Source organism: Cryptomeria japonica, chromosome 9, assembly GCF_030272615.1.
Source record: "Cryptomeria japonica chromosome 9, Sugi_1.0, whole genome shotgun sequence".
Taxonomy (NCBI): Eukaryota; Viridiplantae; Streptophyta; class Pinopsida; order Cupressales; family Cupressaceae; genus Cryptomeria; species Cryptomeria japonica.
In genome coordinates, this window is record NC_081413.1 from 385,011,076 (window position 1) to 385,035,266 (window position 24,191).

General features: G+C 39.5%; 1 protein-coding gene across 2 annotated transcripts in view; it reads right to left on the reverse strand.

Annotated features, from left to right (window-relative positions):
• Nucleotides 1-24,191, reverse strand: part of LOC131072739 (pentatricopeptide repeat-containing protein At4g35850, mitochondrial) — a 254,154-nt gene that overhangs the window by 202,562 nt on the left and 27,401 nt on the right. For both annotated transcript variants that reach the window (XM_058009014.2, XM_058009006.2), the window contains exons 2-3: nucleotides 9,362-9,548; nucleotides 9,046-9,208 (exon numbers count right to left, since the gene is read on the reverse strand). In XM_058009014.2, the coding sequence (XP_057864997.1) occupies nucleotides 9,046-9,208; nucleotides 9,362-9,548 (350 nt within the window). The remainder of the gene's footprint in view (nucleotides 1-9,045; nucleotides 9,209-9,361; nucleotides 9,549-24,191) is intronic.

Consider the following 24,191-nt stretch of genomic DNA (forward strand, 5'->3'; position numbering starts at 1 on the left):
TAACACAAAATAAGGAGCTGGCCCTTAATGAAGATGTGTCACTTTAGTGAAGATAGAAGAAAACAGACCCTTTAACATCCACCGGCTATATAAGAAGACACTCATCCTCATTCTAAGGCATCGATCAAAGCAATTTATACAATCTGCTCTGGATAAAATGATTGATCATTTCATTGATCAAACATACGTTGACAAGTAGAATTGGAACAAATTTGAGTTTAAGGCAAGTTGCAGCAGACAGAGAGGCAGAGCTACAAATTTGAGGATCAATATTCAGATCAGAATTGATCAAAATTCAGATCAGAACTGATTGTTATTTCCCAAATTTCTGATTGTTATTTCCCAGATTTTAATTAATGATGCATTAAGGGTGTGAAGAATTGTTTTGTTTGCATGTTTCTTGATTCATTATATGTCTTTCAGGTTTTGATAGGAGGATCGGACACTGATAAAGAGATGGTTTCAGACTACACACAGGCAAATCGAATTCAAGGACTCACACATCAATATCCACATTTGAAAAGGGACAATATCAAAATTCAATCACATGAAGAAGATGGATCAGACCATTACTATGCACTTACAGAGCTGAATGCAGGATATTCAACACCTTAAACAGAATTGGAGTTTGATACAAAGGCAAAGGGGCAGATTTCAAAGGAATTCCAGATCATTTTCCAAGGTTCTGATTTGATGTTTAATATGAAGATAGAAGAAAAGAGAAAGATGAGAACCTAAGGAAGCATGGAGGACAAGTCACGACAACATCAATCTGGAAGATAATTATTCAGAAATAACTTCCTCCACCATTCAAGAAATCTGATTACACTTACATTGAGAAGCAGGTTGAAAGGAAGTGCTCCCTGATTGGAGTAAAATCTGCTTCCATTGCTCATAGTTGGGAGCGATGTAGGTACTTGAATGGATGAAATGAAAGGAGTGGGCAAAGGATGTATTAAATTTCAAGTTTGGATTTCAACTTCATTTGAACACTTTAGTGAATTTCCTAATTCACTCCTGTACCTTCCAAAGGGACAGGAGCGAAGTTATTCAAGCTCATGTACCTTGCTAAGATCAAGAAGACTGGATTGGAGAAAGAATGGACAAAGAGAAGAAATTGACTTATACATGCCCTTGGGAATGAATTCAAACCAAGTTGAATGACACAAAGTGAGGAATTTGTGCAAGTTTGCCTAATTCGCTCCTGTCCCTTCCAAAGGTACAGGAGCGAATTTCCTAGTAGATCCCATACCTCTCTATGGTACATAAGCGAAATTGTTAAGAATTGCCTTTGATCCAACATTTTGAACAAGGGGACCCCGTAAGGTGATTTGCTAGCATGTTCTAAGGCCAAGGCAACGTGAATGGAGGTGAGAGATCGTTTAATAGATATCCAAGCCTAATACCTCTAATTCGTTCCCGACCCTTCCAAGGGTACAGGAGCGAAATCCTTGAAAACTCCTAATTCCTCACTCAAGCAATTGGACGAATCTTGTCCTAAGCGAAGTTGAGGGCAAATTGTCTTGATTGTGGTGGAAGAAGGATCTAAAAGCTAAAGTCTAAGGCGAATTCAGTCAAAAGAAGAAATTCGCTCCTGACCCTTCCAAGGGTACAGGAGCAAATCTCTTGGAGGACCTCCCATCTCACTTAAGGCATTGAATGGATATCATCCTGAGCAAAGTTAGGGAGCGAATTCACTTGATCATGGTGAGAAAGGAATTAAGAAATCAAGTCTAAGGCAAGATAAAGGAGGAATTGAGTGTGAATTCAGCTGGGAACAAAATTCGCTCGTGTCCCTCTCTAAGGTACCAAAGCGAAATGCATTAATGGTGAATGATTTGCTAATAAAGGCACGTTAAAGGATTTCTTCAAGGTAATTTCAAGTGGCCAAACGTCCTAAAGATCATAACAACTAAGCATGCCTCCATTGAATAATCAAATGATAACAAAACTTCATCATTTTTCAAAAATCGCTTGTGTCCCTCTCTAAGGTACCAAGGCGAAATGCTATCAAGGACATGTACCTCTTGAAGGTACAAGAGCGAAGTTATGAAGAGGGTATAGTGCTTCATGATATAAGCTGAAAGAATGGAGGAAAGACTAAGCAAGCAAGTCGGCCTACAAAACATTTGATGCATTGATAAAACTGATTTCACCTTTTTGGCACCAAGAACAATTTTGAATTCCTAATGAGAAAGTTGGCCAGCTTTGGAAGGGATGCAATTAATTTTATTCATTAGGACAAGTCGGTTGTCATCAAGAAGGTGCAAACCCCTATGTAAGCGCCTATAAAGGAAGATCACACATTAGTCATTTCATCATTCATCCAATCTTTCTTCTTTAGATCGAATTTAAAAAGTAGATCAAGAAGTGAATTTTCATCAGCTGATGTGGAGCGAATTTTAGAAGGAGCTAAATCCAACAAGATCAGATTTGAAGAGCGAACTTCAGCAGTCGAGAGGCGAATTCTCAAGAAAAGATCAACATGTCTCCAGCTTAGACCTGATTCAAAAAAGTGAACTTAAAGAACTAGATCCACCAATAGTTAAAGGAGTGAATTCCAGATTTGTCAATTACAAGACAACAATCTCCACAAGCTGAAGTTCATCAAGGAAAAGAAAGAAATCAGAAGGACCAGGTTGGAAGGAGATCGGAACGAGGATCTCAAGAAGGATATTTCGACATCAAGGTCAAAGGAGGACCTCTTCAAGAGGATCTCATAGGCAAACACAAGAGAGTCAAGGAAGGGTACATCGTTCATCAAGTACATCAAGGACGATGGAGGATCGACCAAGGTCACCACAGAGCAAGTATCAAACAAGGTGGCATCCCAATCACTACTCCTCCAGTGAGAAAGGTCCACATCAGCATGTCCAGATTCAGTGAATCACGCTTATGCACAAAGGCACAAACTCCGATGTACCTACCCCTGTTTCCTATTGGTTCTTATGCATTGAATGTAATTTTATCATTAGCTAGAGGAGTTTGTTGTAACAAACCCTAATTAAGGTTTTCATCTTGAAATCCTGGCCATTGATTGTAAATCAATTAGAGCCATTGAAAAGTAAAGAGCTCTCTATATAAAGCTCTGGCTCTTCATTTGTAAAGGTTAATATTTAGTTAATAGTGGTTAGAACAGCCAATAGTCAATAAGTTAATAGTCAATAGAATAGAAGTTAGAGTAGAGTAGGAGAAGGCAAGAAATTGTTGCCTTAATTGTAAAAGATTCCATTTTCATTGAAGATATGCTGAAATATGTTGTCCCTTTGCAATGTGCATGGTTTCTTGTTGAATCTTCATATTAGATGATAGATAATTAGATTGAATGGAGAAAAATTGTTGAATGCACTCGTGTGGAATCCACCTAGTCCATACCACTAGCCTCTTACTAATTGTAAGGGCGCCCTGCGTGGTCAACTGGCATTGAATGAGCTTACTCTCGAATTGTTATGCGTCTATTGTTCATGCATTAACTTGAATGGTGATCAGTGTTTCATGGTGTAACGATTTGAACATATTCAAAGCATCCCTTAGAAGATTGCACTGAGTTGGTGTCGGATTGTTCAACATGATGGTGAGACCCAACCCAGTAGGACTCCACCTAATCGTTCATCTACCTTCTTACATTCTAGGTCTTAGATTAGATTCTCTAAACCCTGTATCTTTTGATATTTCTTTATTTCTCAGTGAGTAGTTAGGACTCAAGTTCCAGCAGATTAAACGTTCAGGCAATCAAACGTAAGTCCCTTTGTGAATCCAGCATAATCACATCATACCACAAGAGCTTATCCACACATAGAGACCCTACATACAAGAACCTTGGAGTTGCCTCGATTGATCCTTAGGCAAAATCTTCAGCATTCAAGGAAACTTTGTTCAAGAGAGGATAAGATACTAAAGTATTTTTTTATGTTCGCATGTGTATGAAAAACACATCAACAGAATTGGCGCTAGAAGAAGGGCATGATTGCGATGATTGTTAGATCAGTTGAAATTCAATTCATATTTAAAAGGAGCAATCTTAAGGATTCGCATCCTTCTCTTCACGCTCAGCAGACTTGAGGCAAAAGAGAGGCGTCAAAGCGATTGAGAACTCTTGAATCCAAGGAAGATCAGTGGAGAGCCTTTTCTCAACGCTCAACAGAAGTGGTACAAAGAAAGGAGGTGACCGTTGGGTCGTCGGTTGGACTTGCAAAAAGAAGGAAGCAGGTTGGAACCAGTTGAGCTTTCGAAGCTAAATTTGAGATTTCAAGATCTCTCTTATTCCAAAAAAATCAAAAAAATAAAGTTAAAACAAAAAAATCCAAAAAAAAAGTAAAAACAGAAAATTCAAAAAAAGGAAAGATTTCTCAATGGAGGAACAACAACAGTTTAATGATGAGCAACAAGTTGATATTCCTCAACTTTGGTGGAGATTGAATATACAACTATTCCCACGCAGATTGTCCGAGTTTGCAAGGCCAGGGCAGTGTCGAATCCATGAGACAGATGAACATGATGAAATGCATTGCTTGAAATACCTATCAAGAATAGAATCGGCGGCACAAGGAAAGATCTTCTTTTGGGATGTTCCTAGGCCAAAAGCAGAAGAAGGCAGTTTCAGTGTCCCAGAGAAAAAAGATCCTCTTACAAGCTTCTCATGGATGATCAAAAGTGAGCTTGTTTTGAATGGTGAAATGCATTTAGAAAACATATTGCTACCGTTGTGGTGTAGGACTTACAATGCACCTCGCTCTGAATTTACTTGCTCAGTGTGTGAGATGGCCATCAACCAAGCCAGATATCAGTTTGGAATGCCAGTCTTATCCGAAGAAGAGTGCATCGTGAACAAATCGTGGAGTGTGTACCTTGCAGCTGAATTCAAAAGAACATATGAACAAGATATTACTACACCATCTGAAAGTGAAGGCAATTGCAAGTTGATGATACAAGTTCACCTAATGATCAATATATTTCAGTGGATAGCTCACCATGCCTTGCCCCTGAAGAAGAAGACAATGGAATGAAAGTTGAAGGAACAATTGAGAATGCTCAAGTAGTGGCAAGCAATGATCAAAGTCTTGAACAAGCAATCAAGGAAGAAGGCGACTCATTCCTTGAAGAATTTTCATTCATGCTACAAAAGGAGATTATTGAGAATGAATTGCAAGAAGTTTCAAGTAGCATCCTTGAAAAGGACAATCAAGTTGACATATTGAACGAAGAACTACAAATTATCATAAGTGAGCCAAGTATGAAGAACAATTCGAGGGGGCGCTCAAAGACATCCTCACTATCATGCTATGAAGATTCCCCAAATTATCTCACCTCAAATGAGGCTCTCTTCTCCCTTTTATATCTGATGTTTGAGGGAGTCACAGCTTTTCATTTTATGTCTTTTGACCATTCATTAACTTAATTTAATTATTATTCTTTTATATTTTAATTTAATGTTTAATATTTTAATTTTATTATTATTATTTATTATTAAATTCTATTTCAAAGTGGGGATGTTAGACTACCTATAAGTTACAATGGCAACTTGATGCCCTTGCTTGCTTTTGTGAACTTTGCTAGCTTGTGGTCAAGCTTAGTAAAGCTAAGGTCATGATTTTCAACATCTCCAAACATATTTCCAAATTCCCATTATTTTACAGGGGGGCAGCCTTGGAGATCACATCTCCTTATACTTGGAATTCCAATTTTCTAGTCCCTCAACATGAAGCTTGCCTCACATTTGCATCTTTGGGGAGGGTATGCCTCTCTATATATTCAAACATTAGTGTCTACTGTTTACAAATCCACTTCCAAGATATCCATTCAAAGATGTCTTTTTAATATCATCATTAAGCCTACAATCTTGTATGGCTCTAAGGTATGGAGGCCTATCTTGAGATCGATTGATTGGGCTCATATTGAGAGGTTCCAAACTCTCATTCTATAGCACATTATCATGTGCAAGCTAATTGTCTTTTCTGGTCTCTCTTCAACATGAAGCATGCCTCACATTCATGTCTTTGCAAGCAATATGTCTCTTTATTTTTTAATGTCAACATTTCTAGATCCACTTCCAAGATATCCCTTCAAAGATATGTCTATTTGATATCATCATCAAGTCTACGATCTTGTATGGATTTAGGGTTTGGAGGCTTAGCTTAAGATTGATTAATTGGGTTCATATTGAGAGGGTCCAAACTCTCATGCTATAGTACATTACCAAGTGCAAGCTAATTGTTCCTAATAGCATTATCCAAGCTAATTTTGTTGCACAACCATGATGCTTTGAGACAATCTTTTGGCTTACTTTCTGCATACACAAAATCAATCCATGGGAAATTTTGCTTCTAGTCGTGACAGATATCCATACTTAGCTCTTCATTCCTCTAAGAGGATTGCTTCATTGATCCAATATGGCCCCGCCATTGTTGATACTTTGAGACTAGCTCACTCCTTTCTATTGGCATCTTTATTGATAAAATACCTTCTTTCATTTTTTCCTTGGACACTCCTCAATTCCTTCCTTCAAGGAGTCCATCACTATAAATGCTAGAAGGGACATCTACAAACAATACATCCAAGTCACTTAGACCTCCCCTCCTATGTTGCTTAGCTTGAAGCTTACTTTTTAAGCATCCCTTATTGATCGAGGTATAATGCCATCCTCACTATCTCCAATGTCATTGGTCATATGGCTTGAAGTTTCCCCTTGACAAAAAAACTGGTGTGCTTCCCACCAATTACAAGTATATTTATCTCCATAACCAAATCTGCAATCTTTGCTCCCTATAGATGATGAAGATCAAGGAGCATTTAGTCTTCAAATGTCCCATTTACTAGGAGACATATTATTAGCTCTACAAGGACTCAAGCAAAAATCTCTACACTTTCTTTAGATATTCAACCAGCATGTTTGGTTCTTTATCTCAGGGAGGCCATCACACTTCGACACAAATCCTTATATGAGATCTCTCAAGATTCTAGAGCGCCCCCAAGTTGATCACCTCCTTCTTCCTACACATACAGGAGACCAGCGACTCTAATAGCTTTTGGATACTTCTACTTCTCTTACAGATGCAGATAGACTTGAAAGACAACATCTCTCACAGCTTCTAGCTCAACATATCCCCCCTCAACATCATGGTCCTACTTCCTAACAATGTATTTCAACTTCTCCTCATCAACATCATTCTCCTCACCAGCCACCCCCACCCCCCAACCATAAGGGCAGATGAATATTACAAGTTCTTTACTACTACAAGGATTACTTTGGCCTTCAATGTTAGATGTGATCCTAGAAGGTGAACCTTGCTTAACCCTCCTAGCCATTGGTACTCCCAACTGAGCAATATTAGATCTTGTATCAATCCCTTTATACTGATCAATGATTTCATCATTTCTAGTCTAGACAGTGATACTTGATGATCTCCAAATATCCTCAACATTTGATCTTTGGGGCTCTTGTTGGCTTTTTGTGGCTATTTGTACTACTTTTTTACCAGTCATGATGGCGGTCCCCCCTTGTTTTGCACTTCTTTGTTTTTGTTCTCCCCTTTGTGGGGCCTTTCTAGGTTTTTATTCCTAAAACTTTCTGTTGTAAATTGTTGTTCTTTTGAATCCCATTGACCTACTTTTGGTCATCCGTGGACATTAAAGTAATTTCTTTCTTTCTATATGTAGTTGTAAATGAGATTACATGATTATCTTTTAGACTATTTCATATTCTTTGTCCGGTAAAATCTCTTGTTAACTACTTTTCCAAAGAAGGATTGTGCAAAATAAACTCTGCTTCAAGGACCTTTCATTTATTAGTTTTATGCTTGAGCTTGAGATATTTCCATGATAAAATAAAAGTTATGCCACTTCCAAGACACAGAGAATAACTCTCTATTGTTTTGAATAAACAAGATGTATGTATGTATCCATTAATGTTAGAGGCCATTTTGTTAAAGGTGTCTATTGGACTAAAGACTCCTTGAAAAGTGATGGATGCCAAAGTATTTTTTTTTTCCATCAACCACTTCAATCTTCACTTATACAAAGGTTATATTAATAATACAAGAGTATCAAAGATCGAATCAACCTTGTAGTTATCCAAAGATGAATAGTAGGTGATACATAAACCGTATCCTAAGAATTGTTTAATAGTACATATCCTCCAAGGTTAGTTGTGGCTCATCAATAATTTTTCCAGCTCTAAAGAATAAGGCTTAATCTTTTTTAGGCTAGATTGTTTCAGTACTTCAAGAAGCTTTATAAAGTTTTCACCCAATATTGAGAAAGAAAGATTCATAGCTTTGAAAGAATCTCTATAGGGCATTCTTTAACAGGTCTTGCCAGATGGTAGAGCAATAAGTAAGGATGAGTAACATTTCCTAATGGTTAATAACTATGAACCAAATTGGTTTTGCCAAATTATTCTTTTTAACAAGTATTTGATTTATTTTTTATTTAGTTCATTAACATCAACTTAGATGCCTTACATACACCTATGTACAACAACTATATGACCTTTTAGTCCAATTCACTATTCTTTATCATCAATTAAAACATTTCTGAATATTTCCTTTTACTGCACAAGCAAATCAGCTTGCATCCAAGCAATAAGTATAGCATGTCAGTCCTTTGACATATACAATGCCATTATGGCTGAAGTTCAAGCATATTTCATCCACTTGTGTGTGAACTGTGATATCAAATTTGCTTCCAAGCAGAAAAGTTTCATAGACTAAATATGCATATATTGATTGTATGTTCAAGTACCTTAATTATATTGGTTCACTATTGTGGATCTCTTTTATGCTTTGTTTTTATAAGATTTAAAAATTGCAGTTGAGACATTTTCTTGTAACTTGAATTTCAGATTTCACCATTTGATCAAACCTTGATTTCTTAGTCAAAAGCATTTTAAACTAAATGAATTTTTCGTTTAGTTCTATTAATTCAATTATAATAGAATAAAAAATATTTTCCTTCCTTATGACAAGTTTCCTGCAAATATTGATGTCATTTCATTCTGAACACAACATCAGGAGCTGCAACAATAACTTGCAGAAACGCAATACTTACATCTGGCGCCATGCCCATGGATTTCATTTCATCCATGAAGTAAAGAGAATCTTGCAATCGTGCTCCCTTCATTGCACCTACAATCAATGTGTGAAAAGTGTCCCGAATCGGCTGGACTCCATCCAATTGCATGTCATCATAGACATCCCGCAACAAGAAATATCTGAACCCTTCCCACACCAATGAATCCTCAATCAAGAAGTATTATAACCTTAATCAAGGAGCACATCGATTATAGGAAAAAATCAAACATGCTACAGGAAAATTTAATGCACAATATATATTACCCAATACTATAGTTTACTGTAGCTTATACCTTCTCTGCACAGTAAGAGATCCAAGAACTGTATTGTACTCTGAAATATTATTCGCATAGTTTCTCTTTGCATATTCTTCTGGTCCTATACCTAAGGAGGAAGCAGAAAACATAGCTAGTGCGCCTCGAAATGCCGGAAAAAATAAACTCCGTTGAGGGAATAACGATGTATCCAGCAAACTCTGACCTGAACACAAAATAAGGACCTGTGAAAAATATCAAAAAGCTCTTCAAAAATATCTACTTCTGTAAGACAGTAGGAACTGTATATATCAACAAGACCAATTGCTTTGGTTAAGAGATAGTGAAGAGAAACTGTATATTCGTACATATGTTCACCTATTTAAGAAAGTACAGTACTACAGAGCAAATCTTGACCATGCAAGGCATCACAATGAGAAGATCAAATACAACAAATGAGAGTGTGAAATATATAGCTATTACACTTACAATCCTTAGAGGAAAGGTATAAATTGCAATAATTGACATGCCATAAGAAATGCCGTATTCCAGTCGATTCCTAAAAACACTAAATCTTTAACCTAATGAATGGAAATATGATGGGTAAAAATATCATAAAAATGAGCAGAAGGATATAAATAGCTATGCAGAATAAAAACAAATGTTCTCAGTGGCATGGATGGTATATATAACGCTACAATAGATATAAAATTGATATTTATAAGCAAATGGAATTAGCATCTAATAATTACTCTATTTCAAGTTGTAAATGCTTTATAAGGTAACCTCAACAAAGATTATTAGCATCAACATGACGAAGTTCAAGCTCACAAATCAAAAACTTCAGAAGTCAAAATGAACAATTTGACCAGCTTACTATACCTTCATGATAACCTGCATCAATAACACTCCTAAACTAACACAGAGACACACACCTTGGAGACATTGCAGAATCTCAAACAAAACTATAGAGGACCATTCCCCTATTTAGCTACGGAAAAAGGGACTTTAAGATTCAATTGAGCCACCACCCTCCTTCCCAATCTCCAAACTATAAAATCGCAACAAGGTCAAGTTTGGGATACGCACAATAAAGTAATTAAATACAAAATGTACTAAAAAGAAAAACAAATCTAAGTTTACTTATCGACTAAACTTTTCATCAATCCCGTCAAAAAGACAAGATATTAAAAATCTACAGAATCACAGATAACAGGATATAGACACGTCCCACGAAAGCTTGCGTGCTAGGTAAACAGAGAATTTTCATGAGTTTGACCCTCATGTTTAATTTAGAAAATATAACTACAATCCTGTCATGTCTTAGATTTGAAAGCAAATGGAAAATTAGGATACTTCAATCATGGCTGTTTAAAGATAGGTATTGATATGGCAAAAGCGGCAGTTATATTCATATGATATATAGTGCTGCTCATGTTACAGCTAATTATTTTCTGACACTTGAATTCTAGCCAAACAAAGCATTTGGTTTCTTGAAATTGGCCGTGCTAGGGCTCCAATTTGTATAAATTTTTCATTGGACATCTCTTTTATACAGAATAGCTATTCAATTGTTTCATGTGGACTTCAATATTGAGTTTATGAAGCCAGAAATGTGGATAGTAACATCCTTAGAATTTTAGAACACAATAGAACTTTTGTGTATCCTTTGAAACTCATTTACACAAATTGTGTCCCCGCCACCAATATTTGTTCAAAAATCAAAGGATATGAAACAGAATCTAATTTAACCAGAGCAAAAGCAAGGTGAGAAACTTTCAAACAGGGCTTATGTAAAGTGCAAAAAGCAACAGAACTTGTGGAGAATACCTATAGTACTTTCAAATTCAACAATAAATGCATATGAGAAAAAGGGAAGGTCTTTTCTCCTGGATAAGTACTCCTTTATGTACCACAGAGAGTCTTTGCAAGTAAGCTGATTATTCTTATTGGGCTTGTTAGCATAGTTTGGTTGGATTCCAGCAATTTTGGAGTGGCCCATAGGATGTCATTTCTTCCACAATACCATATTGAGTTTTTCCTTTCTTCTCATGCTTTAATTATGTAACTTTGGGTTTGTCCATTCAACCTGCTTGAGTTTGTGTCCCCATGAAACTCCAGAACGATAAGTATATCAACCCTGTAACCACTCCTGGTGGTATCTATATTTACAATATACATATTTTATTCTCTTTCTTATTCTTCTACTCCTGTACATTGATTTGAAATGTTGTCCCCAGCACCTGTACCCACACATTTCCAAGTGACAATGCTCCTTCATCTTGTCCTAAGGATTGCAAAAAGTATTTTAAGCCATTTTCACAACAAGACCATCCTTCTGGAAGCTGAAAACTGAGCAGCTTTGAGAGTACTTGCGTGCAGTCTGCATTTAAAATTTTATTACAGTCAGCTCCAACTAGACTACAATTGATTAATTTGTTAAAATATCTTTTAAATTAATTAAGCTATTAAGTCAGTTATCATTTTGAAAAGGCATCATCAAAGGTTGCACCTATGATGATAACCTTTGACTAATTTCTGTACATGCATTGGTAACATCATTTTATTGCTATCAATTATATCCATCCATAGATGTTGGATCAATGCAGTTATCCACCATTGTCATATTGTTGTTGAAATATCTCTTAGATTAAGTTATTAGGTCCTTGTCATATTGAAAAGGCAGCATCAAAGGGTGCATCTATGATGACAAACTTTCACTAATCTACAAACTCATTGGAAGTTATGACCATAGATGGCAGACTTGGTGAGTACTAACCAGTTTTTTCACTTGGCATGTTTTGGGCGAGTTTTTTGAAAAAGTTTGGTGAGTCCATGGAATGAACTCACAATACATGGCAAGGATGCGGGATGTGCCTTGGATGCGCCCAACACACCCTTCACACTTCCTAACAAAACATGCTTGCATGCATTTGAGATAATTGCAAGGATTTTAACGTGAATTTGAAGGGTAGATTCGAAAATCTTCAAGGGCAGATTAGTAATTTCTTTTTTTCTTCCAAGCATTAAATTTATTTTAGCTGCTAAAATTTAAAACAGTTCATAGTCTCATGGTCTTTAGTAGTAATTATGATTTTATTTACAAAAAATCAGTGTTCCACGGATGGTGGGGACGGGGAGACGGGGGGATGCGGGAACAGGCTTCGGGGACGGGGGGACAAAGGGAAAAAGTTTTGGGTACGGGGGGACTTGAGCCTGGGAGGGGGAAACGCGTTTCCGTGGAACACTGCAAAAAATTGGATTTATGAGCATTTTTGTATTCACTTATACTGATTTTTTGAATGAAATCACTAATTTGTTTCAATAAATGAATTATCTTTCTGATTTATACTTTATTTTTGGGATAAAATCACAAGGTTATACTAAATTTATGCTGATTTATATCAAATTATGCTAGTCTACAATAATTTATGTTGACTTTATGCTGGTTTTTTGTATTTAAAAATTAAATAAGCCATACTTATACTTGTAGGTTAAATATAATGGCAAATAGAGAACCTTGGCCTCTAGATCAAGCTCCCACTCAACATCAAGCTCAAGCTCAGCCCAATTGATACCAATTATAGGAACTCATCCCCTTGGAGCTAGAGACTACACTTGGAAATACGTCATACAAGGACCAACACCTAAGACAATGACTTGCATTAGATGGCAGACCTATATCAAGGAGGTATCAATTGCCTCAAATACCATTTTGCAGACATTACTCAACATGATGCCAACCGTGTGAGGAGACCACAAAAGAGATATGAGATAAATGCACACCTTGCATTGATTGAAAAGAAAAAACTTCATAGGAAGAAGACAAAAGCATCCATAGCTAGCGCTTGTGTCCTCAATTGCAAGCTGAAATGGATAACGATATGACATTCAAAGGAATAGTGGGCTCCATTCACAGTCCACAAATACGAAACACATTGGCATCCACCACATCTGCTTCGAGTAGAGCACCTACAAGAACACCACATAACTTTTTTGTACCTAGAAACATGCCTAGAGCACAACCATCATTGGAAGGAGGTGCAACAAGAAGCAAATAAGGCTCATGCCAATTTTTGTTATTTCAACAACCTTCCCTTCAATATGGCGAACACCTCGTATTGGGAGCATTTGCAAGAAAAGGCTACAAGGCGCCCTCTTGAAAAAGCTTAAGTGGAAAGTTGCTCATGGATGCAATTAAAGATGCAAAGTTAGTTGTGGGAGAACAAAAGAAACAATGCCAAAGGCATGGCTGCACTATTCTTTCAAATGGGTGGACAATTGGAAACAACCACACCCTTATCAACTTTTTGGTAGTTTCAAATGGTGAGGTAACTTTTTTGAAGTCAGTTAATACATCTGACAAAGTAGAAAATGCAGAAACTTTGAGTCTAATGTTGAAGGAAGTTATCTTAAAGGTGCAGAAACTTTGAGTCTAATGTTAGAGGAAGTTGTCTTCGAGGTGAGCAAAGAGAATGTAGTGCATATCATAACTAACAATGCAACAGTGTATGTGATGATTGGGAGATTGCTCCAAGAGAGGTGTTGATCATTCCCTTGGATCCATTGTGTAGCACACTGCCTTGACCTTTTATGGGATAGGCAAAATTGACTAGATAGGACCGGCTGTAGAAGATGCAAGAAACATGCCAAAATTTATTTATAATCACCATTGGACTCTTACTTTGATGAGAGACCACACCAAAGGGAGAGAGCTAGTGCAATTAGGTGTCACAAGGTTTGCAACGATCTTCCTAACATTGCAAAGGATTGTTGGTTTGTTGACTTTGTTAAAACAATTTTTTGTGAGTCAAGAATGGCTAGACTCATCATATTCAAAGAACCTTGAAGGAAAGAGGATTGCATGGAAATTCTTTGATAATCTCTTTGCACAAAGAGCTACAAAGATCACATCAAGGTAACCTCAAAACTTCAATTTAAAATTCAAATTGAATCTTTTATTTTTAAGCCTTAAAAGTATTTACTTTCATTACAAATTTGTAACTTTAATTTGTTTGTATTTATAGGTGTCTGAGCCCTTGGTTAGAGTTCTACACTTGGTAGATGGGGATCAACACCCAATGGATTACATTTAAGAGGTCATGGAAGGGCCCATCCGAAACTATTATAAGCGTACAAACTTTGATCCCACTTGGCAGATCATTGACCAGAGGTGGGACAATCAACTCTACCAATCCATTCATACAATGAGGTACTTCCTCAACCCTGAATTTTCTATTCAAATAGCTTTCCAGAACTTAATGGAGAGGTTTTGTAGGGCCTCATGACATCCATTGAGAGGATGACACCTATGGTTAAGATTAGAGACCTCATTGTTTAGGAATTGCATAATTATAGGACTAGTAGGGGGAAGCTTTTTTCTTTGTCAATGGCTATTCGAGAAAGAACCACTCAGTCACGAGGTAACAAAAATTGGAGCATTTACATGCATCTTGCAAGTTACAAATCTTGAATTTACAATTATTGATAAAATACGGTTTGCTTCCTAACTCTTGAATATCTTATTTTATATGTTCTTGGTGGCAAGATCAAGGGACAAATACCCCAAATCTTCAAAGATTAACCCTTTGCATTTTGTGCAAACCTTGTAGTGCTTCTTGTTGTAGTATGCACCCCATTTGCTGATTAGAAATAATATTGATAGAAGACAGGAAATCCAGCAACTGGTACATATATACCCTAGACGCCACCCTCAAGTGCACCTCCAAAGGGATGATTTGATGTAGATATGATACTGCAAGTATGGACGCCACAAATCAGCAACCAACTCCCTAAACCCCAATCGCCTTCCTCCATAAACCCTTATGTCCCTACTTCAGTTGTACAGCCAGCCCAAGAATGATAAATCTTCCCTCAAGCTGCAATTAATCTCCTCAATCTCCTTTGTAAATCTGTTGCTCATAAATTGAAGAATTTAATCAATAATAAAGCCCAAATGTGATTCCTGAATGAAACCACCAATGAATACTCTAGATTAGATCTTTCACTAACGTAGAGGATGTTCCTTGCAAGGGTTTCTGTCCTCACAAAGCCATAGGATGAACAAGTTCAACCAGCTAAGTCTATTTGCAAAATATCAAATCCAAGCCTCCCCAAATAAGCTCAAAAACTATCTTTCATAGGCTCCCAAAAACATGGCGCCCAGCCAAGAGGTTTAAGAGGTTCACTTTTTAAATTTAAGTTTAAAAAAACTTATATCTCACTAATGTTAGCACCCACTCCAATAAAATCATTTTATTTAATATTTGTGACTTTGCACTTTTAATTTTAACTTGGGCGCCCATATAGTCAAATATTAAATAACTTAAATAACAATATTTTATTTAACTTTATAACTTAACTTATTTACTAAGTTACCGATTAAGTACGTATATATATAAATATAAATATATGTATACATACATATATATCTATATATATTTATATGTATACATTTATATATATATATATATATATATATATATATATATATATACATATAAATATATGTATATATGTATACATATAAATATATATATATATGTATGTATACATATATTTATATTTATATATATGTGTACATATATTTTTATATATATCTATATATATACAAATATTATAGATATGTTCAAAGATCAAATTTATAAAATATAAACTATAAGAAGAGTGATACTCATAAATTCATAATTGCTTATAAATATAAATAAATATCAAAAGATAGAATATTTTGATACCTCATTCATAAATAGCAAAAATGAAAATACTCAAGTCTCAAAATGTCATTACACAATGAAAATTCAAATTATAATCGATTTTAATATTCATGTTCTTCATCAAAAGCATCAAGGTCAATATCAACATTTGGTTCGATTTCATGGAACCACAATCAATTGGATTGCCACTACCACAAGTTGTGTCAAGTGCAGAAGCTGGTTCAATTTCATTTTTCAAACATTTGACAAAATGCCAAATCATTAACAACAAAAGGAAAGTGATTTCACAAAACATAAGTAAACAGCTGCTACATATGCATAATGTAAATCAACTGAAATCAATCACAGTAATGCTGATATAAAGTTTAGTAACCCCATGTTCATATTTATAGCTCACAAATGCAACTGAAATGATATTTAATTGCTTGCTTGCTGCCATATTCTAATAAAAAATTATGTCACAAAGCTGTGAGAGTGAAATTGAGGTTTTAATTTATGAAACTATGCTTGGGTACAGCCCTGGGTGCCTGGGTTCTTTGTGGGTCCTTCACAAAAGAACCCAAGAACCCAATAAGAACCCAAGCCATATCTGAACCATACCCGTACCAGGACCCAAGCTAAAACAAAAGAACCTGGTATCTTAGCTTATTTAAATTAAATAAACTGGACCACATTAAAGCCTTGAATGTCACCATCCAATATATCCACCAAATTCACAAAATAGAAACGCTATTAACTGACAAAGTCGGTGTCCAACATGACACTTAAAATAGTATGGGAAAACTGTCCAAACCCACTCCTGAAAAGGGTGTTATGCAAATCTCAACCAACTAAGGTCAATAAAACACTTGTCCCGACTAAAAGCTGGATCAAATCGTCATCATGAGTCCCCTAACCCTAAATCATTAGCCTACGAGATCCCACTAAATAGACTAACGGTCCACCATGCTAAAGTGCTTAAGGAGACATTAAACTTGTTGTGAGCACAATTGGAGTTTGTGTGAGGCCATCTACATAAAGAAGCAGAATAAATTAACTCAAAAACACCTCAACGACCTTGTCTTTCTACATTTCAACATTCAACTTTGTTAGTAGCCTAAGTGGTTCAGGTGGTAGCATAGGGAACACCAATATACAATGTACAATACCAAAGCATCACAATTCATTAACATGGAACCAATAGCGCACAACACAGTATACCCGAATAGATTTGCGTAACACAGGTGTATATCATATTCATCTCCAAATCCCATGTCCCCACAATGTGCTACAAGTTTACAATATAAAGAGTTCGCGGTTGGTTAGGCCACCAACCGTCCGGCAACTAACTACCCGCAGAAACAACTTAATACTATTATTTTCTATTAAAGCATTAAAAAGCCTTATTTACTAATTACTGGCTTACATCATCCCCCCCCAAAACTTGTTCGTCTTCCAGACGAACACTACAGCAATTAAACAAGAAATATCTACTTAGAGGGACAAGAGGACGTCCCTGTTCCCGTAGTGGTCCGTTCTCGGAGTATCTTCAGGTCCCTCTCAGCAAGAAGTTGCTTCTCTCAAGTGGCTTTCAGAAGCCTGAGTGCATCCATTCGGTCCTTCTCAGAGGTAGCCAACTTCCATTCTGTTTCACGTCGCATGGTTCTCTCTTGAACCATTTCTTGCTCCATAGCCTGGATCGTTTCTTTCAGCTCACTCTCTCGCTGAAGGGCTAAGGTATGGACTCCTTCCATTCTGTTTGCTTCCCAGGTCATCCTTTGGAGCTGTAAGAATGTAGCACGGAAGGTCTGTTCTATGGAAGTGAGAGCTCTCATTACTTTTTGATTACCTCCTGTATGTTCACTAAGGATCCGTGGTATTCCCCATTCTTCTATTATCTCTGGAATTCCCGTGTTGGGCCAACCTTGGTTCCTAATTTTCTCTAAGAACTCCCTCTCGCAGCCTTCTGTCATAAACGCCAGTAGTGCTTCCGCTGCTCTTACTATAGCAGGCATATCAGACCCTCAAGACTGATCTATCATCCTCTTCGTGGCTGCCCTCATTACTTCCAACTCGGAAAGAAAATTCTGCGCAACTGGTTCCCACTCTTGGATTCCCTCTGCTGGTGCTGGTGAGGACGTACTGTGCCCTTTTCCGATTCCTTAAATCCTCTAGCTCTCCTACTGATCAGTCCCCAATGATGGTGAAGGAGGTGGAACCTCTATGTCCATCTGGAATCTTGCTAGCAGGCTGTCTGCTTCTGTCTCCATGTCTGTTTCCTCAGTCCCCTTTCCTTTGTCTCCCTCTGGCTCTTCACCGTGTATTCCTTCTTTGGTATTTCCTACCTCCATGGTTGCAAGTGGATCAGTTATGGGTGCTACTACCAATGCAACAGCTCTAGCCGCTTCTACGCCCCTGGTTGTGCTTATATGGAGGGTGTGGGCCCCAGCGTGTCCCCGCAAGTCTACTAACTGAGATGGGGTCCCTGTGACTCCAGTTACCAACTGTGTTGTGATGGGAATCTGTGCTGGTTCGAAGAGTACCTTTTTCCTTACTCCCCATCCTGGTACGGCTGGTATGCCCTCCATACGGCTCTCTATCCCTACCTGCCGCGACCCTCCTACGTGTTCTCCTTCCTGTTCCATGCCCATTGGCTCCATCCTAAATTCTCCTTCATCTTCTTCTGAAGATGATATGTATGTTTCTTCTCCCCCTGTCTCTACCTCTTCCTCAGAATTGTTGTCTTCTTCTCCTCCATCTTCTAAGCTTCCTGCCAGTTCTTGCCTTGCTTTTTTCCTTGGTGTTGTCTCTGTGGTTACTGTAAAAGTGTCCAAGTGTAGCCAATAGTACATGGCTGGCTTGTAGGGCTCCACCCGGCTTGAGGCCACAAATCCTCCTTTGTTTTCTAACGCCACTTGAGTTCTCAATGCTTCCAAGAAGAGGGCAATGAGGTGATGGGGCACGTATAGGGTCTTGTGTTTGAGGAGCATGGCTTCCTTCACACGGTCGGAAAGGACTCGGCCCCAGTTATAAATTTTGCCATTACTCAATCCGTGCATGAGGCATAGCATCCATATTGCAACATCGGATGCTCGGCTTGCCACTGTTAACTTACTCTTTATGATATCCAGGACACATCTCCATTCTGGTGAGGTGAGGTAAGATTTCTTCAGGCCCCTTCTATTGCTATTCTTCCATAAACTGTTCCATTGCTCTTCTGTGAGTGCGTCGCCGTAGATATGCTCCAGTAGCCACTTTTTTTCTTCTGTAGGCATTTTTGCTGATGGTTTCATAGCTGAATCGCCGCTACTGGGAATGCCGAAAACCTTGTTGAATTCTTTGGGTGCATAAGAAATGACCACTGTTTGTCCCAAATAGTCAATTACTGATCTATGTTTGTCCTGCTCATATCCATGGACCATGGCACGCAGTATAGGCTCGAATTCTTTTAGGTTGAAGATGGGCATGAAAATGATTTTGTCAACTTCTGCTTGCTTTAATGAACTCTTTAGGGGGTGGTCCTCCTCATTGTTTTCCCACCACTTCCTGCACTCGCTTCCAATTACTCCTTCAAACGTGACATTCTCTACATTCACCTGTTTTGATGCCCTCTCTTGGCTTTTCTTGTTGGTTCCTGGCATGGCCATTGCTTGCTTGTTAGAAGTGCTAGCTTTGTAATTTATTTCATAACTTCCCTTTTTAGGGTTGCCATGACTCCCTTTCACCATCTTGAGCGTGTATGATGATGTACGCGAGGGCTGTGGGCCTATACGCTGTGACTGAGGCTGAGGTGTTGTGTAAGCTGGTGGTTGCGTGCTTTTTTTTCTAAGTGCCGCCCCCTTTGCGTTGCTGCTCCGTGTTGTGCCGCTAGTGCTGTGTCCTACGCCCCATCTCCCTCTTGTGTTGCGGCTGCCTTCCTCCCCGCCGTGTACGCACTCCTCCCTGCTGCGTACCCTGCCTTCCTCCCCGCCGCGTACGCTCTTCTCCCCGCGGCTGCCTTCCTCCCCGCCGTGTACGCACTCCTCCCTACTGCGTACCCTGCCTTCCTCCCCGCCGCGTACGCTCTTCTCCCCACGGCTGCCTTCCTCCCCGCCGTGTACGCACTCCTCCCTGCTGCGTACCCTGCCTTCCTCCCCGCCGCGTACGCCCTTCTCCCCGCGGCTGCCTTCCTCCCCGCCGCGTACGCCTTTCTCCCCGCGTACGCCTTCCTTCACGCCGCCGCGTACGCCCTTCTCCCCACATCTGCCTTCCTCCTCCACGCGTACGCTCCTCCTCCTGCCGCGTTCACTCCCCTTCACTCCGCTGCGCGCTTGTGTCTCCTTGTTCCGTGCTCTCTCTTCCACCCTGCGTACGCCCAACCTGCGTACAATGTGTCTTTTATGAGTGGCCTCCGCCTTCTTATGTTTTCCTTTTGTTATTATTTTTAATGTTTTGGTTTTGTTTTTTGATATTTTGCCTTGGTCTTTTATTTTTAAATACTTCCGCCTTGATTTTTTTCTTATTCTTTTTCTCTCTCCGTCCTCCTCTCTCTTCATTTTTTCTTTGTGCCACTTTATTTCTGTTTGAAAGTTGGCTATTTTATTTTTTTCAATCACCACCATTTTAATGGTCACCATATTAATGGCTATGGACTCCCTTTCTTTGTAGATTTTTAGTTTTGATCCATTTACTGGATCTTTGATGGGGCTATCATCCAGGTTGGACAATTTAATAGCTCCATTTTTTCCCACCTCTCTTACCTTGTATGGCCCTAGCCATCGAAGTCTAAATTTACCTGGTCGGAGTTCATTCCGACCATTGTACTTGAGTACCAGCTGTCTGGCGAGAACTTCATCCGCCTTAGATGTTTATCATGCCAAGCTTTCCTTCTGTTCTGAGCCACTTCTATGGCCCATTGGGCTATTAGGCGGCGCTCATCTAATTTTTGTAATGTCATAAGTCGTTCCTTTAGGCTTTCCTCGTCCCCCCATCTGTTCTGCACTGCTATCCGCAAGGTTGGTACAGTATATTCTGCTGGCATTACTGCCTCCTGTCCATACATAAGCTGAAAGGGGGTGTGTGTAGTTGTGGCTTTGTACGTTGTCCGGTAGGCCCACAATACTGCTAGTAATCGCTCTTCCCAATCTCCTTGCTCTACTCCACACGTCTTGTAGAGAATAGATACTAGTACTTTGTTGGTGGACTCCGCTTGGCCATTCGCCCTGGGATAGTATGGACTAGACAATGTGTGGAAAATCTTGAATTCTGTTGTCATATTGCGTATCATTTGATTGACAAAGTGTACCCCCCTATCACTCGTGAGTTGCAGGGGTATCTCGAACCGGGTCACAATGTGTTCATAGAGGAACTTGGCGGTGCTCAAGGCTGTGTTGTCGGGTAAAGCTCTGGCTTCGGCCCACTTAGTGAGGTATTTTGTAGCCACCACAATGTAGTGGCATCTATGTACTTTGATCGTCCTCATAGGTCCTACGAAATCCAGTCCCCATCTTTCGAACAATTCCTGTGGTTGGGACGGGAACAGGGGCATGAAGTCTCGTTTGAGTGGCTTACCTGCCCTTTGGCACGTGTCGCAGCTGGTCACCCATTCCCTCGCATCCGCATAAAGTGTAGGCCACCAGAGCCCTGCTAACAAAATTTTCCGTGCCGTGGTATCTGGCCCCATATGTCCTCCGGCTAGTCCTTCGTGAGATTCTCTTAGGACTCCAGGAATTTCTTCCTCTAGGACACATCTTCGCAGGATACCATCCGGACCTAGTTTATATAGGAGCCCGTGGATCAATTGGAACGTGGTACTTTTTAGTGCGAGCTTCCTTCTCTCGCTTGGGCTCATGTCACCTGGAAATGTTGCTGTAGAAAGATACTGCCCGAGTTTCTCGTACCAGGAAGGTAACACGGCTATCTTGAATAATTGGCCATCGGGGAAATCTTCGCTCACTCCTCATTCTCCTGGTTCCCCGGATTTTATTCTAGATAGGTGGTCAGCCATTACGTGACTTTTCCCTGGTCGCACCACGACATTGAAAGTGAATTCCTGAAGCAAGATCAACCATCGGCTTACCCGTCCTTGAATAACCGGTTTGTTCACCAGGTACATGAGTGCTTGGTGATCCACGAAAAATGTGAATGGGGTGGCCAAAAGATAATGGCGAAACTTCTGTACTGCATATACCATTCCCAAGGCTTCCCTTTCCGTGGTGCTATAGTTTCTTTATGCTTTTGACAGTAACCTACTAGCAAAATATATTGGGTGGTCTAAGCCTGAGGATCCGGGTTGCGTTAAGATGGCACCAATTGCAAAGTTAGAAGCGTCCACATGTACATGAAATTTATTCTCCCAATTTGGGTATGCCAAAATAGGTGCACTTACCAATCTGGTTTTGAGTTCTTGGAAGGCTTCGTTCTGCTCCTTGTCCCACACAAATGGTTCCCCTTTCCTTGTTAGGCATTCAAGTGGAAGGGACACTTCTGCAAATCCTTTAATGAACCGTCGGTAGTACCCAACATGGCCAAGGAATGATTTGATCCCCGTAACATCTGTTGGGCTATCCATGTCGAGAATAACTCTGATCTTATCTGGGTCTGTTTTTAACCCTGCCTTACAGACTATGTGGCCGAGTAATCTCCCCTGTGGCACTAGGAACCTACATTTCTTGGGATTGAGTGCCAGTCTTGCTCGTCGACACCGGTCCATGCATTCCCCCAGTATCCTCAAATGGTTTCCCTTATCACTATATACTGACCAATCGTCCAGGAAGGCCTTGAAGTTCCCAGTGGCCATTTTGTCAAAGATGTGGAGTATGATCCTCTGGAAAGTGGCTGGGGCGTTGCATAGCCCAAATGGCATACGGTTGTACGCAAAGACTCCATCTTCCACAATAAATGTGGTTTTGAGTTTGTCCTCCTCTACAATGCTGATCTGGTTATAGCCGGAAAAGCCGTCCATGAAGGAGTAAATCTCATGCCCTGCTACCTCTTCGAGGATGCTATCAGTAAACGGTATCGGAAATGGGTCCTTAATGGTTACAGCATTTAGGCTTCTGAAGTCCACGCAAATGCGAATCTTGTTTCCTTCCTTTTTCAGGGAGATAACAATGGGAGAAACCCATTCACTAGTTTGCACTCGGAAAATGATCCTGGCGTCTAGCATTTTTTCTATTTCTTCTTGTACCTTGGCCGCGTAGTTCTTATTCATGCGATAGGGGCGTTTCCGCACAGGTCTTGCCCCTTCCATCAAAGTTATTCGATGTACGCATAGTTCGGGTGGTACTCCCTTCAGATCTTTATAAGTCCAGGCGAACACATCTTTATACTCCAAGAATATCTTAAACGCCACCGCCTTTAGTACAGGGTTCCAATCATCTCCAACCATTATCACTCTTGGGTCCTTTTCATCTCCCAAGTTGGTGCTTTGAACCTTTGGTTCCTCGTATCGTACCACTTCTTTCTCAAATTGGTGTGCCGGTGTGCTGTCTACTTCTGCCCCTCTTTCCTCGTATTCCACAAATTGTGGCGGGTAGGTGCCATCGTTTCCTAACTCGAGGATTTCCAATACATTGCACTCTGGTTGGAAGATCTCATAATCTTCCATCTGCCAGTGGAATAGTCCACTTAGAGAACTCGTTTCATCTTCTGAGCAATTACCGAGGCGAAACACCCCTTCTCCATTGGGCTCTATCTCGCCTTTTTCCTTTACGGTATTCTCCTCCGAGTCGGAATCTGAGGCCATTTCTTGACTCACCTGTTGGTTTCGCAAGTCAATGACATATTTGTTTCCCTCACTTTCAATGGAAAGGGTATTTTTTTTCCAGTTGTGGTCTGCTTTGGCCGTGACCAGCCATCCTCTTCCCAAAAGTGCATCATATCCCTTCCGCTCTAATGATATGACCATGAAATCTAAGAAGTGTTGTGTCCCGATAGTTACCTTTTGGCCCATAAGCGTGCCCAATGGTTTGATGCCATGCTGATCGGCTCCTACGAGGTGGAAGGCTGGCGGCCAGAGTGTCGGCCTCCCCAAGGTTTTCCATGTCTCCTCAGGTAGCACGTTTACCGCAGACCCTCCGTCCACGATGGTGTTAGTAAGCCTGAACCCGAGAATCTCCATTTCTACTACGGCTGGTGTCCTGCCTACCCCTACTGTCATCAACATAGGATCATTAGTCTCCTTTGAGTGGTTCATT